General features: G+C 49.8%; 1 protein-coding gene across 2 annotated transcripts in view; it reads left to right on the plus strand.

Annotated features, from left to right (window-relative positions):
- The window catches only part of BEND3 (BEN domain containing 3), a 35,249-nt gene extending 27,889 nt beyond the window's left edge, over nt 1–7,360 (plus strand). For both annotated transcript variants that reach the window (XM_036317615.1, XM_036317616.1), the window contains one exon: nt 1,570–7,360. In XM_036317615.1, coding sequence (XP_036173508.1) covers nt 1,570–3,819 — 2,250 coding nt within the window. In that variant the 3' untranslated portion in view covers nt 3,820–7,360. The remainder of the gene's footprint in view (nt 1–1,569) is intronic.
- Nucleotides 7,361–15,333: the final 7,973 nt, after the last annotated feature.

Here is a 15,333-nt window from a genome sequence, read left to right on the forward strand (position 1 = left end):
GTCCCACGTGGGGAAGGGGAAAGAATCTCGAAGGGGGAAAGAGTCCCCTCATTGTGGCTTTAATCTGCATTTTATTAATAAGCGTCCTTTATGTGCGTATATGCCATTTATATATCTACTTTGAAGTGGCTGTTGAAATAACTGATTGAGTTGTCTATCACTGTATTTGAGAGTACTGTAAGTATCCTGGGCTCAAGTCCTTTATCAGATAAATGATTTGCCAGTATTTTCTTCCATTCTAGGCTGTTTTTCATTCTTTTAATGGTGTCCTTCAAAGAGCAGAAATTTTTTATTTTGATGAAGTTCAATATATCAATTTGTTCTCTTACGGTATGGATTGTGCTTGTATTCTAGGAGATTTTTGCCTAAACCAAGGTCACAAAGGATTTCTCGTATGTTTTCTTCTGGAAGTATTAGAATTTTAAGTTAGGATTTGTATTTAGGTCCACAATCCATCTGGAGTTCATTTTTGTGTATGGAACATGGTAGAATGAGCCAGCACCGCCACTGACTTGCCTTGGAACCTTTCTCAAAAACCGCCTGTCCACATGTATGTAAATAAGCCTCTTGAAATGTTCAGGGCCTGGCAGTGGGGAAACTACTGATGAAAGCACTGAGAACTCTGGGTTCCCAACGGTCAGGGTGATGTCTGTCCCATGGTGGGGTGTGGAGTCCAGCTTTGAGGTTCTTAAAGAGTATCTTGAGCTTCCTTGGGTGTCTGGCAACAAGGGGCCTTCAGTGTGTACCATCCTTGGGTGAGTGGAGGAACCTGCCCTTCAGACCTTTGTTGGTAAGTCTTCATTCTCTCACAGACCTCTGTTGAGCAAAGTGGATCATTCATAGCAAGTACCCTTCTTAGATGCATAAGATACATGTTAATTCATTACAGACTGTGGGTGACTTAGGACAGTGGGGCTTCCTTTCCTCCTGGAGTTCTGGTTGAGAAGGGCTGCTGGACCAACAGGGAGACCAAAGCTTAGAACCTGGGAGGCCCCATCATTTCATGGACTCAGTAGCACTGGCTCTGGAACATCTGGGCTAGCCCTTTTCCAGTCGAGGTGAGATGTGATTCCAGGCGGTGGTGGAGTGGGCAGCTCACTGCCACTGTCTACACCCCGTTCTTCTGTGCCCACCACCGGCCATCTCAGCTGTCCACATGGAAATGCCTGTTCGCCTTGAGGCTGCGGTCAGTGAGGTCACCTGCCCAGGAGCTCCTCCTTCCCATGGTCTCCTCCCACCCCCAGCAGGGTTCTTGCCTGGCCTTGCCAGCCATGGTGCTGTGTCTCCTGTCGGGCCCTGGGTAGAAAGCCCAGCGCTGGTGTCCCTCAGCAATTCGCAGCCTTCCAGGTCCAGTTGCAGCCTCTCTCAGGAAGTAGGGGCATGAACAGATTCACACTGAGACGCGTGTTTGTATTCGTGGTGCGTTCTGGACAGAGTGAGTCCAGGGCGAGGGAACCGGCTCCTCACATGCTCCTGCAGTTGATGTTGGCCCTTGTGTGTGTGTGTGGCACAGACCTGTGTCGAGTGTAGTAAATCGGAACATCCCCTAACACACCTTTTGTTTTCCAGGCGCTCCTAGCAGGCATGAGGAACCGGGAGAACAGCTCACCCTGCCAGGGCAACGGGGAGCAGGCCGGCAGGGGCAAGCACTTGGTCTCCGCGTGGCCGGGTGAGGAGGAGCCCTGCCATGACGCGACCACCCCCTCCTACAAGAAGCCTCTGTACGGCATCTCGCACAAGATCATGGAGAAGAAGAACCCCCCCGCGGGCGACATGCTCAGCACGTGTGAGCTCTTGGAGAAGGCAAACCCCAGCAACAGCCCCTCACCGCTGCGGCTCCTGAACGAGACACAGAAGCGGGACAGCGGCAGTGCGGCCTCGGCCACCACCGACGGCGACCCCAACATCTACTTCCTGCTCCAGAAGATGTTCTACATGCTCAACACACTCTCCTCCAGCATGTCCCAGCTGCACAGCAAGGTGGACCTGCTGTCCCTGGAGGTGAGCCGCATCAAGAAGCAGGTGAGCCCCACGGAGATGGTGGCCAAGTTCCAGCCGCCCCCCGAGTACCAGCTGACGGCCGCCGAGCTCAAGCCGATCGTGGACCAGAGCCTGTCGGGCGGGGACCTGGCCTGCCGCCTGCTGGTGCAGCTCTTCCCCGAGCTCTTCAGCGACGTGGACTTCTCTCGCGGCTGCAGCGCCTGCGGCTTCGCAGCCAAGCGGAAGCTGGAGTCGCTGCACCTGCAGCTCATCCGCAACTACGTGGAGGTCTACTACCCCTCCGTGAAGGACACGGCCGTGTGGCAGGCGGAGTGCCTGCCTCAGCTGAACGACTTCTTCAGCCGCTTCTGGGCCCAGCGGGAAATGGAGGACAGCCAGCCAGCGGGCCAGGTCGCCAGCTTCTTTGAGGCCGAGCAGGTGGACCCCGGCCACTTCCTGGACAGCAAAGACCAGGAGGAGGCCCTGTCCTTGGATCGGAGCAGCACCATCGCCTCGGACCACGTCGTGGACACGCAGGACCTCACCGAGTTCCTGGACGAAGCCTCCTCGCCCGGAGAGTTCGCGGTCTTCCTGCTGCACCGGCTTTTCCCCGAGCTCTTTGACCACCGGAAGCTGGGTGAGCAGTACAGCTGCTACGGGGACGGCGGCAAGCAGGAGCTGGACCCGCAGAGGCTGCAGATCATCCGCAACTACACGGAGATCTACTTCCCGGACATGCAGGAGGAGGAGGCCTGGCTGCAGCAGTGCGCCCAGCGCATCAACGACGAGCTGGAGGGGCTGGGGCTGGACGGGGGCAGCGAGGGCGACCCCCCGCGGGACGACTGCTACGACTCCTCCAGCCTGCCCGACGACATCTCCGTGATCAAGGTGGAGGACAGCTTCGAGGGCGAGCGGCCTGGCCGGCGGTCCAAGAAGATCTGGCTGGTGCCCATTGACTTCGACAAGCTGGAGGTCCCGCAGCCCGACTTCGAGGTGCCTGGCGGCGACTGCCTGCTCAGCAAGGAGCAGCTGCGCAGCATCTACGAGAGCAGCCTGTCCATCGGCAACTTCGCCTTGCGCCTGCTGGTGCACCTCTTCCCCGAGCTCTTCACCCACGAGAACCTGTGCAAACAGTACAACTGCAGCGGCTCCCTGGGCAAGAAGCAGCTGGATCCGTCCCGCATCAAGCTCATTCGCCACTACGTGCAGCTGCTCTATCCCCGGGCCAAGAACGACCGCGTCTGGACGCTGGAGTTCGTGGGCAAACTGGACGAGCGCTGCCGCCGCCGGGACACGGAGCAGAGGCGCTCCTACCAGCAGCAGCGCAAGGTCCATGTGCCAGGCCCCGAGTGCAGGGACCTGGCAAGCTATGCAGTCAACTCCGAGAGGTTCCGAGAGGAATTTGAGGGGCCCCCGCTGCCCCCCGAAAGAAGTAGCAAAGACTTCTGCAAGATCCCGCTGGACGAGCTGGTGGTCCCCTCGCCCGACTTCCCCGTGCCTTCGCCATACCTGCTGTCAGACAAGGAGGTGCGCGAGATCGTGCAGCAGAGCCTCTCGGTGGGCAACTTCGCCGCGCGGCTCCTCGTCAGGCTCTTCCCCGAACTCTTCACAGCCGAGAACCTCCGGCTGCAGTACAACCACTCGGGGGCCTGCAACAAGAAGCAGCTGGACCCCACGCGGCTCAGACTCATCCGCCACTACGTGGAGGCCGTGTACCCTGTGGAGAAGATGGAGGAGGTGTGGCATTACGAATGTATCCCCAGCATCGATGAGCGATGCCGCCGCCCCAACAGGAAAAAATGTGACATCCTGAAGAAAGCCAAGAAGGTGGAGAAGTGACGGTACCCTGGGGCCTGAGCCTTCCTTCGGAGCACGTGTATGGTATCCACAGACACGCACCTTATGGCAGTGGGAAGTGGCTTACTACTTTTGCACACAAACACCCACCCAACCACAAGAACGAAGCCTTACATTTGGTCTCTCTTACTTCCGACCTGTGTCCCGAGTTCCCCAGGGGTGCAGCCAGTTTGGGGATGGCTGAGCTGTGAGAGCAGATGCCTCAGGAGCAGGCTTCTCTCTCCTGGCTGTCCTCCCTTCTTCTCAATTTGAAATGCAAATTCAGCAACTCTTGTTCCTCTTCCCACATTTTACATCTTCCATTTTTATCAATTGTTTTTTTAATTAAAAGGAAACCCTTTTTTAAAAGATCATTTGGGCTCTTTGGGGGCCAATTTGCTTAGGGGGAAAAAAAGTCTTTTAAATATTCATGGTGAAATACTGTTAGATGACTTCAGTTGCTGGGATTTCTTTTGAAGGTGGTTTCAGATTGATGAAATTTTTAGCGTGGCCATGTTTCTGCATGGTGGCTAATAATCGCTTCAGGGGGCGTAGAGACCGAGCTGACTGACCTTGTCTTTGTCTCGGATTTTGAAGGGTCAGGATGCCCCTTGGATGGCAGTGGAGGGAACGGGGTGGCGCGACATCCTTCCTGACCATGTTCGCTCCCTCCCTCTGCTGCAGTGCCGAGGGAGGGGCTTCCTCGTGGCCTGGCCTGCTCGTCGTTGCTGGGTGGGTAGGATGCTGTGCTCACTCTCTGTAGACAAGAACACTGGATGATGATGAGATGAATGTAGATAGACGTGGGAACACGTTCACAGTGTCATTTGAGCTGTGTCCTTCCACTGCCCCCTTCCCTCTCCATACGAGGAGGCTGGTTGGAGGGGCCGACACATGTCCTTGGAGAACAGTGTGTGTGAATTAATTGGCTTCTTGTTTGATGTAAGGACGGGTCCCTTTGGACTCACCACGAACTGTTTACTTTCTGTGTGTGTATTTGTACAAAACCTGGGTTCTGGGAGCCGTATGGCGACTTCTCCACAGCTCCGCGTTAGCTCCTCCGATCAGTATGCTTCCTGTCCCTCAGGGCAGGCCCAGACCCTCAGGCCCTCTTGGGGATGCCCGGTATTGGAAGGACACAGGTCATCTCAAACGGGGCTCCCGTGTCCCTTCCCAGGGTCCACTCAGAGCTCCCCCCTCAGACCCCCTAAAAGGCCCTGCTGTCCTACATCTTGGCCCCTTGCCTTGGATTGTGACATTTCTTCTCTTCCCACTGGTTGGGAAGGTCAGACTATTTCAGGCCAGTGGCATGTTCTCCAGGAGTTCTGACCAGGAAATTCCCCAGTAGTTAGAAGTTCTTGAAAACAATACTTTTATGGACCTGACTTGGGGGCCAAATGCCTAAGAGGAAAAGGAAACAGTCTAGAACTCAAACTGAATGCATCATACCAGAAACCTGGAAACATGAATGAGTCACACAGGGTAGTCATAAAACCCTGTGGCTTAAATATTGGCTACCTTAAAATGCAGAAACAACAGAAACTATCTGTGAATTGTCTTTATACAGCTGACAAGGACTTCGGTTCCGGTGGCTGTAGGACAGCATTTTGCCTGCACCCAGCAGGTTTGTTTGTTTTAATATATATGACAGGATTTTGAACAATGTTTACGTGTTGACCTAGCTCTATTAAATTTGCTTTTAAATGTCATTTACAGATTATTTCTGTCGAAACTGCAGTCCTAAATTATTGAAATTTAGAAATGCACAGGGATTTAATGACTCTCCCACCCACCCACACATGCACGCACACATTTCTTATTAAAAAACGAGTGATGGGGACCTACATAAACAACTTCAACTTCTTTGTGCCTGGAAAGAAGAAGGGACTGGAGCAGCCAGGAGGTTCACCCCACGCCCCCTCACCTGCGCCTTTCTCTATGCCTTAGTCTCCCAAACACACAAATGCACGCACGCAAATGCACACATGCACACATGCATGCATATACACACATGCACACACACGCCCTACCCCGTACCCAAAGATGGCAGTGGCACTGGCCCGCCAGCCCTGCTGGTTGGAGAGTGCCGAGGAATTCGTTCTGGTCTCTAGGATGTATCCGAGAGGATTCCAAGCCATGTGAAAACTGTCCTGCTTTCTAGAGGGTGGAATGTGACCCTGCAACTTCAGAAGCACAATCATTTTTTAAAACCCTATGTACCCACGTTAAAGAAATCAACAGGTTCTAGGTTCTAAGGATGAACTATGTCTCCGTAACCTAGATCATGTTTTTGGAAACTGTATTTGGGTGGTTTCCTTTTATACCTTTCCTGTGTAGGGCTTCTTCCCTCCCCCCCCCCCCCCCAACCTTAGTGTCCCTTTCAGTGAAGAGAGGTGGCCACACTCTGGGAGCTGTTTGCTGTCCCTCTGGACTGTCGGCAGGAAGCGAATGCAGGCCCTGTGGCCTGTATGGTGCCCTCAGTTCCCCAGCCATGCAGGTGGGCTCAGGGGCAGTTTTTACATGAAGCAATATAAGTACAAACTACTTATTTTTTTTCAAAATGTAATGTTTTCCATAAAATCTGTTGGCACATCCCTTCCCCCTATCTAAATTTTTTGGTTTCCACTTGTTTTTCGGGGTGTTCTTTTGCCTTGTATCCGGAGAAGTAAAGAGTTAGCACAGACACATTCTGATGTTAAGTGAAATAGCTAGTCACATTAGGTGGTAGCGTCCCTCATGTTCTGTGTTAGGAACTTTTAAAAGAATGTATGAAGGTAGTCCTGAATGTACTAAGTGTTCTAATCCTGCTTCAGTTCACTTTGGCTGTGTCTACATGACAGCAACCATTTGACAGGGAATAAAGTCGTGTCTTGTGTCGAGGGTGTTAGTGTGCCCCTCCCCATTCCGTGTCAGCCCTGAACCTTCCTTTCTGTAAGTTGAGGGGGAGGGGCATCATGTCAGCTGCAATCATCAACCCACCAATGGGATCTACTGAGTGATGAATGGATTAGCTGTTTAAATGGTAAGAGTCACTGGCCTGACCAGACCACAGCATGGCACCGGGTTCCTGTAGAAATGGCCTCAGTTTCCTCCTTTCCCCAAAACGTTTGCCTCTTGCCTGATGGGGGAGGGGGTTCTCAAGACCCCTGATTGGAGCCCATGGCGCCCTCTCCCTGCCTGTGTAGCTAGGTGATATGAAGTGGGGCTGGAGGCCAAGGGCTGTTACTGCCATTTGGAAATACTTGCCTCGCGTAGATCCAGCCTTAATGTTTTTCTGACATCCTAGTGATAGCAGACCCTGCACAAAGTGGATATCAGAGTTAATACTGTGAGGAGACAAAATAATGAGCATAGTTTTACCAAAGATAATGAACTATCACATAATGTCTGCATCTTACCATTGATTTGAGTGCATCCTTAGAAAACTGAATGTAACAAAAACCCAGGACCTTTTTGGAAATTGTATGCTCTCTAGCAACTTTGTGTGAATTTTTATACAAGCACTGTTTTATGAGTTATATAAAATGTTTAAAAATCGAAAAAATATGGCCTCGTAACATCTTATTTCCTTAGGGAAGACGTTTCTTGGTCTGTTTGTCTTACTCTGCGGCCTCCTCACTGCTGGGGGTGGGGGTGGGGCGGGCATGAATGCTTGGGGCACCCCAGCCTCTGGGGCTTCCACACTTGGGGTGTCGGAAGCTCACAGGATTTCAGTTTGTCACAGCTGAATGACTGAGAAGTCACCTAATAAATCCTAGCCCGTTTCTACACAAACCGCTTCCTGGACACATGGTGGAGGCGCATTCACTTTATCTTTCCTGGGCGCCCAGCGCTCCCCGCCTGAGGCCCCCCTCCTCCCCCCCCCCCCCCCCCCCCCGCAGAGCTGCTTTTCCCTTTGGATTAAATGGGATTTAGTTCCTCAGAGCTAACGTGTTATTAACTGATAACAAAAGGATGCTTGTTTTTTCTCACCCTTAGGCTAATTACAAATCATCAATGTTAATATTTCATAGTAAAAGTAATGTCTCAAGCTGTCAGAGGAACTTTTTCTGGCCCAAGGGCCACAATAGGTGAAGTGAGCTGTGGCTTGTGACGGGGACACTTTTCCCCGGTGAGTGAGTGCTGCTGGGAGCCTGACACCCGTCCACTGAGCTGCGTGCGGGTTGGGACTGGTCAAGGGCTGGAGCCCCAGAGGCGAAATACATGAGCAAGTTTAAGCAGGACTAGACGGAGAGCTAAATTCTGAAGCCCCTTCTGGCTGTAAGGATCTTTGTTTTCTACCAAAGAGAAAATTCAGAGCATTTCCATATGTGTGAGCTTCCTTAGGGAATCTCAGAGAAGGGCGCCGCACCACATTCGTTTCCACTGTCACCGGGATGGAGATGCAGTGGATTCTAAGGGAGCTTCCAGGTAAATCTGAAACCCCCTGGCCTGTGGTGGGAAGGGAGTGAGCATGTGTCAAGCCTGCTCCTTATAATGGCACCTAACATTCGTGTAGTGTATACCATGTGAGAGCTGTACCTGGATCCTCAAGAGCCCTGTGAATAGATCCCGTAATTATGCCTGTTAAGACAAGAAAGCTAAGGCCCTGAGTGATGTCTATGCCATCTCATTTAATTCTCATAAAAACTCAGTGTTTTGGGCACTCTGCTTTGTGGTAAGGAGGAAGAAGAGAGAAGCAGCTTTATTGTCCAAGTTAACACAACTTGCAAATGGTGGTGCCAGGATTTGAATCCAAGCATGTCTCACCATATTACACCGTCTCAGGAGCTAAAACACTACATTCCCCGAGTCACAATACACAAACGTTCAGATCCAAAAACAATTGCAAGTCCGTGTCCTGTCACTGCTTCCTCTAAGCCTCTAGGGCAGTGGTTCTCAACCTTGGCTGCACATTAGAATCACCTGGGGATCTTTTTTTAAATCCTGATTTTAGTAATTCTGTTTCTTTGTTACTAATGTTGTGGCCCCACCCCATAACAAAGAAACAGAATTTCCAGAGGATGAGGCCCAGAAATCAGGATTTAAGAAAGATTCCCAGGTGATTCTAATGTGCAGCCAAGGTTGAGAACCACTGCTCTAGGGGGCTTAGGCATAGGTGCGCTGGTTTGAGAATTGCCTTGAGTGAAATAACTGGGAATTGTGGACAGACATGTTCTGGTGGTAGTGCATTTTTTGAGATTGTGAAATTAACTGCTGTGGATTGCATTCCCTAAGAGCAGAATCTGAGACGGGGGTTCTTGTGCAATTGATTGAGGGTGTGCTGACTGTCAGGAGGAGCATGGGAAAAGCAGATGAGTCCAGGGAAAAGCCACAGGCAAGCGTGTGGTTTCCACTGCAGTCTAGCTCCCTCCCCATCCACTGAGAAACCCTAGGATATGAATTGTTCGGCAGAACTAGTCCCAGTTGAAGCCATGGGGCTGGTTAATGATGGGTCTGAGGTCTTGCCCATGGGAAGAGGGTAACTGGCCCTTGCAGCTACAGGATGGAGGCAGTGGCAAAGGGGTCTGGGTGGGACTCCATCAGCACCCACAAGGTGCAGAACCGCCAGAGGACATGTTAGACCAGCTTGCTGGTCCCCGCTCCTCAGAGGTCCTGATTCAGTAGGTTTGGGAGATGCTGGTGCTGGGGTCTGCACGCTGAGACTTACTGCACTACAGTAACTTCACAAAACCCGCCGTGATTATCTGTGTACATACAGGAACTGAAGGCCTTAGCACTTTCCTGACCATTAGAAAGAGATCTGAGCTGAAACAAGTGGTTTCCTGTTGTGTTCAAATAAAACTGACGACTCCTCCACTAGTGGTAAACTAAATCTTAGCTTCTAGGTCAGTAGGAAGAGGTGGTTTGCCTTGCTTCAGCATCAGGGCTTAGGGGGCTGCCGAATGTGGTGCCTTTTGCCAGAACATTTCTGCGTGGTGGAGCATGTCCGTTGATTTTATTTGAAGGAGTGAGAATTCATTTGTTCTTCTAAATAGAGTTTATAGTCCTGCTGGTCCCGATGGGGAGCTGTGTCCTTCACAGGGATTGAGGGCATATAATGCCACAGCCCCTCCTTCCACAGGCTCCTCCCGTGTGACAGCTGTGTGTTCAGTAGGGCTGGCAGGTCCCTGTTACAGGGAGTTCTGTTTTTCGTAAGCACTCCTTGTTTTCTGAGCTCCTGTAATGGGTCAGGAATGTGCTAGGGACCTCACAAGCATTATTTCATTTAATCCTCATGGAAACCCTGTGGGCAAGATATTTTATCCCCCATTTTACAAAAGGGGGTGCTTCCAGAGGTTAAGTAGCTTGGTCAAGGTCATACAGGTAGCGGAGATGGCGAGGCTGACTCCAAAGTGTGTGCTCTTGATTTCTGTGCTGCCATTTGCAAAGCTGTGTGGAGTAAATGTCTCCGTCTCTCTACCTAGTAGTCCCCGACGTTTAACTTTTGCTAACTGTCTACAGTCTCTGAGCTTTCTGGATCCATCCAAGTAGAGAGAATTTGACTCATGAAAACTTTTAATGCCACAGGAAACACAACAAGGAATGCAGGAGGAATCTTCTCTGCCTCAAAGGAAGTTCCTTTGGCAAAAGCATTTGAAACACCTGCTACCTTCTGGGCACTGTTCCATGATTCTAACAAGTCCCAGCCTCCCTCGTTGGTAGTGAAGCCTGTTTAGCTTGGAGAGAAGGTTCTGGTGGTAAACAGCACAAAACCTGACGTCTCCGGCCTGGAACTGGTTTTCCAGATGCATGTGGGCATTGGCAGCCCGAGGCCTTGGCTCCTGCCTTCAGTGCAGACAGCTGAGCCCGCCCAGGTGGAGCAGGCCAGGCTTTGGTCTGAGGTGCACCTGTGGGTCTCCGGTTCCCCGACTCTCCTGTTGCTCACAGGCCGGAACACAGTGCTGCAGAATGCAATGCCCTGATCTTCCTGGGGCTCCGTTTCTGACACGAGGTATTAAAGCCAAGTCTCCTTGGATTGGATGAGCTGAAATCTCCACACAGGCACAGTTCCAGGCACGATGAGGCATATACTCCAGCATACGTTTGGCCCACGGGGATGGGTGCCTTCTCTTCAGGTTATTAACAGTAATGGTGTTGCTGAGATCCAGAGCTGGCTCCTATAATTTCAGCCTCACCTTTGTCTCAGAATCAAGAGTTAAGGGATTTCCCCCACCACCCTAAAGAAAATTCTCACATATTCTGTGGGGAAATAGCTAATAGTGTCTAACCCAGAGGTCCTCAAACTACAGCCCGCGGGCCACATGCAAATACAAATATTGTATTTGTTCCTGTTTTGTTTTGTTTTTACTTCAAAATAAGATATGTGCAGTGTGCATAGGAATTTGTTCATAGTTTGTTTTTTTTTTTAAAACTAGTCCAGCCCTCCAACGGTCTGAGGGACAGTGAACTGGCCCCCTGTTTAAAAAGTTTGAGGACCCCTGATCTAATCCCTCTGAGTGGGGCTCCAGAAAACGAATATAACCAGTCCAGACCTCTAAATAGAAATTTCCCACTTTATTTTTTAAAAATATATATTATTTTTATTGATTTCAGAGAGGAAGGGAGAGGGAGAGAGAGGCAGAAACATCAATGATGAGACAGAATGGTAGGCTTCCACCATCCTCCTTTTAATATACCTGGTCCGTTAACCAATAACAATGAACAAAAAATATAAAAGAGCCAGCAAGCATGGCTTTGAGAGCAGCAGGAGAGGCGGTCTCAGAGCCCTCTGTGAAAGTCCAAGCTATAGATGGGCAGGCTGTGGGAGCTTGTGTTGGCGGTGGGAAAGGGGCACCTGGCATTAGCCATGCGTTAGGGCTGGACGGCTCAGCAACCTCCTTGTTCGGCTTGAAAGAATTCAGAGCCAAGGAACTTAAAGGAAAATTTAGAAAGTGACAGTAGTAAAAGGGCCCTTGGAGCTTAGAAGAAAGAGCGTGAGAGATATGCATCTTGAGGAGGCGCAAGGGCATACTCCAGGAAAGAGAGCATGCCCTGGGGAAAGAGGGGGTGGGGAAGGGGGCTGGATGCTCCTTAGAGCTTTTATCTGAAGGTCTCAGGGGAAGATCTCAATAGAGCATGTTTCCCCCAGGTCTCCTCGGGGCCTCCACTGAGTGGTTGGTGCCAGGGGGTCATTAGTCAGTGCAGCAGGTCCTGATATGGTGCTGCTTCTCTGGGCCTGGAGCTGAAACAACTGAAGCCTAGATGTCACCTTCCAGGAGTTAATGCTTAAGGGAGTGGTCAGGCAAGGGCTTGTCGTTTTGTGCGTTGCTAGGCACCTGGGGCTCTCCGCCCCGGTGACCCTCTGCACCTGGCTCACGGTTCTGCTCTGCTCATGCTGTTTAACTGCCTACTCCACTTGCATTATAGGAAAGGAGAACCTATGAAGTCTGTTACAACTGCACCTCTTTAGACTACATTAGACTGGCAGAAGTCCAAAAGCTGGGTCATCGTGCCAGGGGCTGGGTGAGGCTGTGGGCCTGCAGGCACTGTGTGTTGCTGGTGGGAGAGCAGCTTGGTGCAGCCATTGTGGAGAGGAAGCAAGCACTGTTATTTGTGGTGAGGGGATTTGGTGGAGTCTGGAAGAGAGCATAGGCAAGGCCTTACTGGGTAACTCAGTTTAGAGCATTGTCTCGATCTGCCAAGGTTGCAGGTTTGATCCCTGTTCAGGGCACATACAAGAAGCAACTAATGAATACATAAGTGGAACAAATGGATGTTTCTCTCATTTTCTCCTTACCGCCTTCTCTCTTAAAAAAAAAAAAAAAAAAAAAGGTAGGCAAAATGTGGATGCACACTGGGATTTATTATGCAGCAGAGAGAAACAATAGATTAGATGTACCTATAGTGAGTGCCATCGGTGGATCTTAAAAACCATTCTGAGTGAAAAAAGATTCAAAATGAAATATATAGTAATGCCATTTATGAAATTTAAATGTGCAGAGAACAGCAAAACACATTTTACAAGAATGCATACCAAGAAAGATACACACTACACCCATTAGAATAGCTGGCTACAGTCAGGGAGGACCTGTGAAATACATGAAACCAACAGAGGAGAAAAAATAACCTGAAAGAACTTGGTGAATACTGGTGCGAGGGCTTGTCCTAATGGGAAACCGTGCGGGCGTGCGTCCCCATTCCACCCAATGGTGTGTTGGTAAATGTTTAACATGTTGGTCGGTTCTCAAGGGAAAATAAACTCTGATTCATGGCGTTTACTGAGACTACCCTGCTAGGGCTGATTTTCAAAGACAGTCTGGGAGGTGCACTCTTGCTGCTCTCCTAAGTCTGCATGATGGAGTTTACAGCTTCCTTCCTGCTCCCTGCGATCCGCAGTGTCGTCAGTAACAGTAAATGTTTGAAGGCCAACATCTCTATGTCCCAGGTAAGGCAGAACTCTAGTGGAAGTCATGATACACACGGCTCACCCTTTAAAGCTCATGGACCCGGCACTACCACCCCAAATGAAATCTATTTTCTTCTTTGTTTCTTGAAAAATGGTAGTTATGTTTCTATCTCCCCAATCATTATTGACCAAATAAACCACAAATTATTCCCCAAATGTCTACTTTTTTGTTGGCTGATAAATGCAATTAGCACCATATTTCCTAGGAAAAAAGCTATTTCTTTGAAAGGATTAACCATTACTGGTATAAGGTCTAGATAGGCCTCTACCTGAAAAGGAAAATTGGGGGGTAGGGAGGGCTTGCAACCTAGTTCAGCATCAGGTTAAAACTGTAGTCTTACTTCCCCACTCTGACTTGGGCGGAGCTGCGGAGTCTAACCCCAGGGCCCGCCACAGTTGACTTGGGTGGAGCTGCGGAGCGTGCCCCCAAGGCCTCGCCAAGACTGACTTGGGCGGAGCTGCGGGGACCCTCGGGCCGCCACAGGAGGGGCTATATAGGTCAGAGCCTCCCCATGAGTAGAATTCAGGCTTTGGATTCGGAATTCCCCTGGACTACCAGATCTGCGAAATAAAGGCTAAACTTTCCTCCCTCAGAGTGCTGGCTGATCGTTCTCCCGTGCATTCTGCCACGACATACCAAGTCGTAACTTTAAATTGTTCATCCTTTAAAAACTGCAAACATACACCAGCAGCATTTCCATACTTCTCCGGGAAAACAAGAACCACTAAAAAAATTCTTCCTTGTCATGCCATCAGAGGAGGGTCTCAACCTCATCACTCTGGACATTCTGGCTCAGATAACTGTTGTGGGGGCTGTCGGTGCACCATAGGATGTTTAGCAGCATCACTGTTCTCTACCCACTCCATGTCCATGCCATCCCAAAACCAAAAATATCTCCAGACACTGTCAAATGTACCCGGTGGCAAAATCACTCCCAGGTGAGAACCACTGCATTAAAAATAACCAAATCTTTTATCTGAGGAGGCTTTGCCACACAGCATTATACGTAAAGCAGCTGTTATTTGTGTCAAGTAGGAATGAGTGTGTTACAAGAGTCCACAAATCTTTATGAAATGCTTTTGTTTAGATCAGTTTTTGCCACGAGCTGTGACCAAACCAACCTTTTCCATCGTCAGATATCTTCTTAGTTTGAGTTTTAAAAACAGAGAAGTCTGGAATGGGTCAAACTGCCAAATAGCTAAGGTAGGTACTAATGACCAATAGTTTTAAAGAGCCGTTCAGCCCTAGCTGGTTTGGCTCAGTAGATAGTGTCAGCCTGCGAACTGAAGGGTTCCGGGTTTGATTCTGGTCAAGGGCACATGCCTGGGCTGTGGGCTCAATCCCCAGTAGGGGACGTGCAGGAGGCAGCCGATCAATGATCCTCATCATTGATGTTTCTCTCTCCGCCCCCCTCTGAAATCAAAAAAATATTTTTAAAAAATTGATGTTCCTGGGTCTTTTGAAACCTGAGCTAGTCCATGGGCCCAAATAGCCCACTGCTCCAGGCTAGACATTTCCCTTCGCTGTCAGTTAACCTGAGTTCTCAAGAATTGCTGGAGCCAGTCTTTCTGACGTTACATAACCTAATAAATCTATTTGAGCTGACCCTTCCAGTGCCTGAAACAGCTCCTAGGAATCGCTGGCTGACTTATGCAAATGACCTTGCCCTTAGATCAGTGGTTCTCAACCTTCTGGCCCTTTAAATACAGTTCCTCATGTTGTGACCCAACCATAAAATTATTTTCGTTGCTACTTCATAACTGTAATGTTGCTACTGTTATGAATCGTCATGTAAATATCTGATATGCAGGATGGTCTTAGGCGACCCCTGTGAAAGGGTCGTTGGATCGCCAAAGGGGTCACGACCCACAGGTTGAGAACCGCTGCCTTAGATGATGTATATTTGTGTGCCCCTTTTATAACACTCGAGAATTAGAACAGTCTGATTCTTTATTCTCTTCATTGATCAAATCTGTGTATTTTCTACTTTCACCTGAAAATTAGCCTCTCAGCTTATTGCCGGCCCTCCACCTGGGGTCACTACATTTTTTCTCTAAAGGCTCAGACAGCAAATATTTTAGGCTTTGTGGACCACAAAAGGTCTCTGTCATATATCCCTTTGTTTTGT

This window comes from Myotis myotis, unplaced genomic scaffold (assembly GCF_014108235.1).
Source record: "Myotis myotis isolate mMyoMyo1 unplaced genomic scaffold, mMyoMyo1.p scaffold_m19_p_7, whole genome shotgun sequence".
NCBI lineage: Eukaryota > Metazoa > Chordata > Mammalia > Chiroptera > Vespertilionidae > Myotis > Myotis myotis.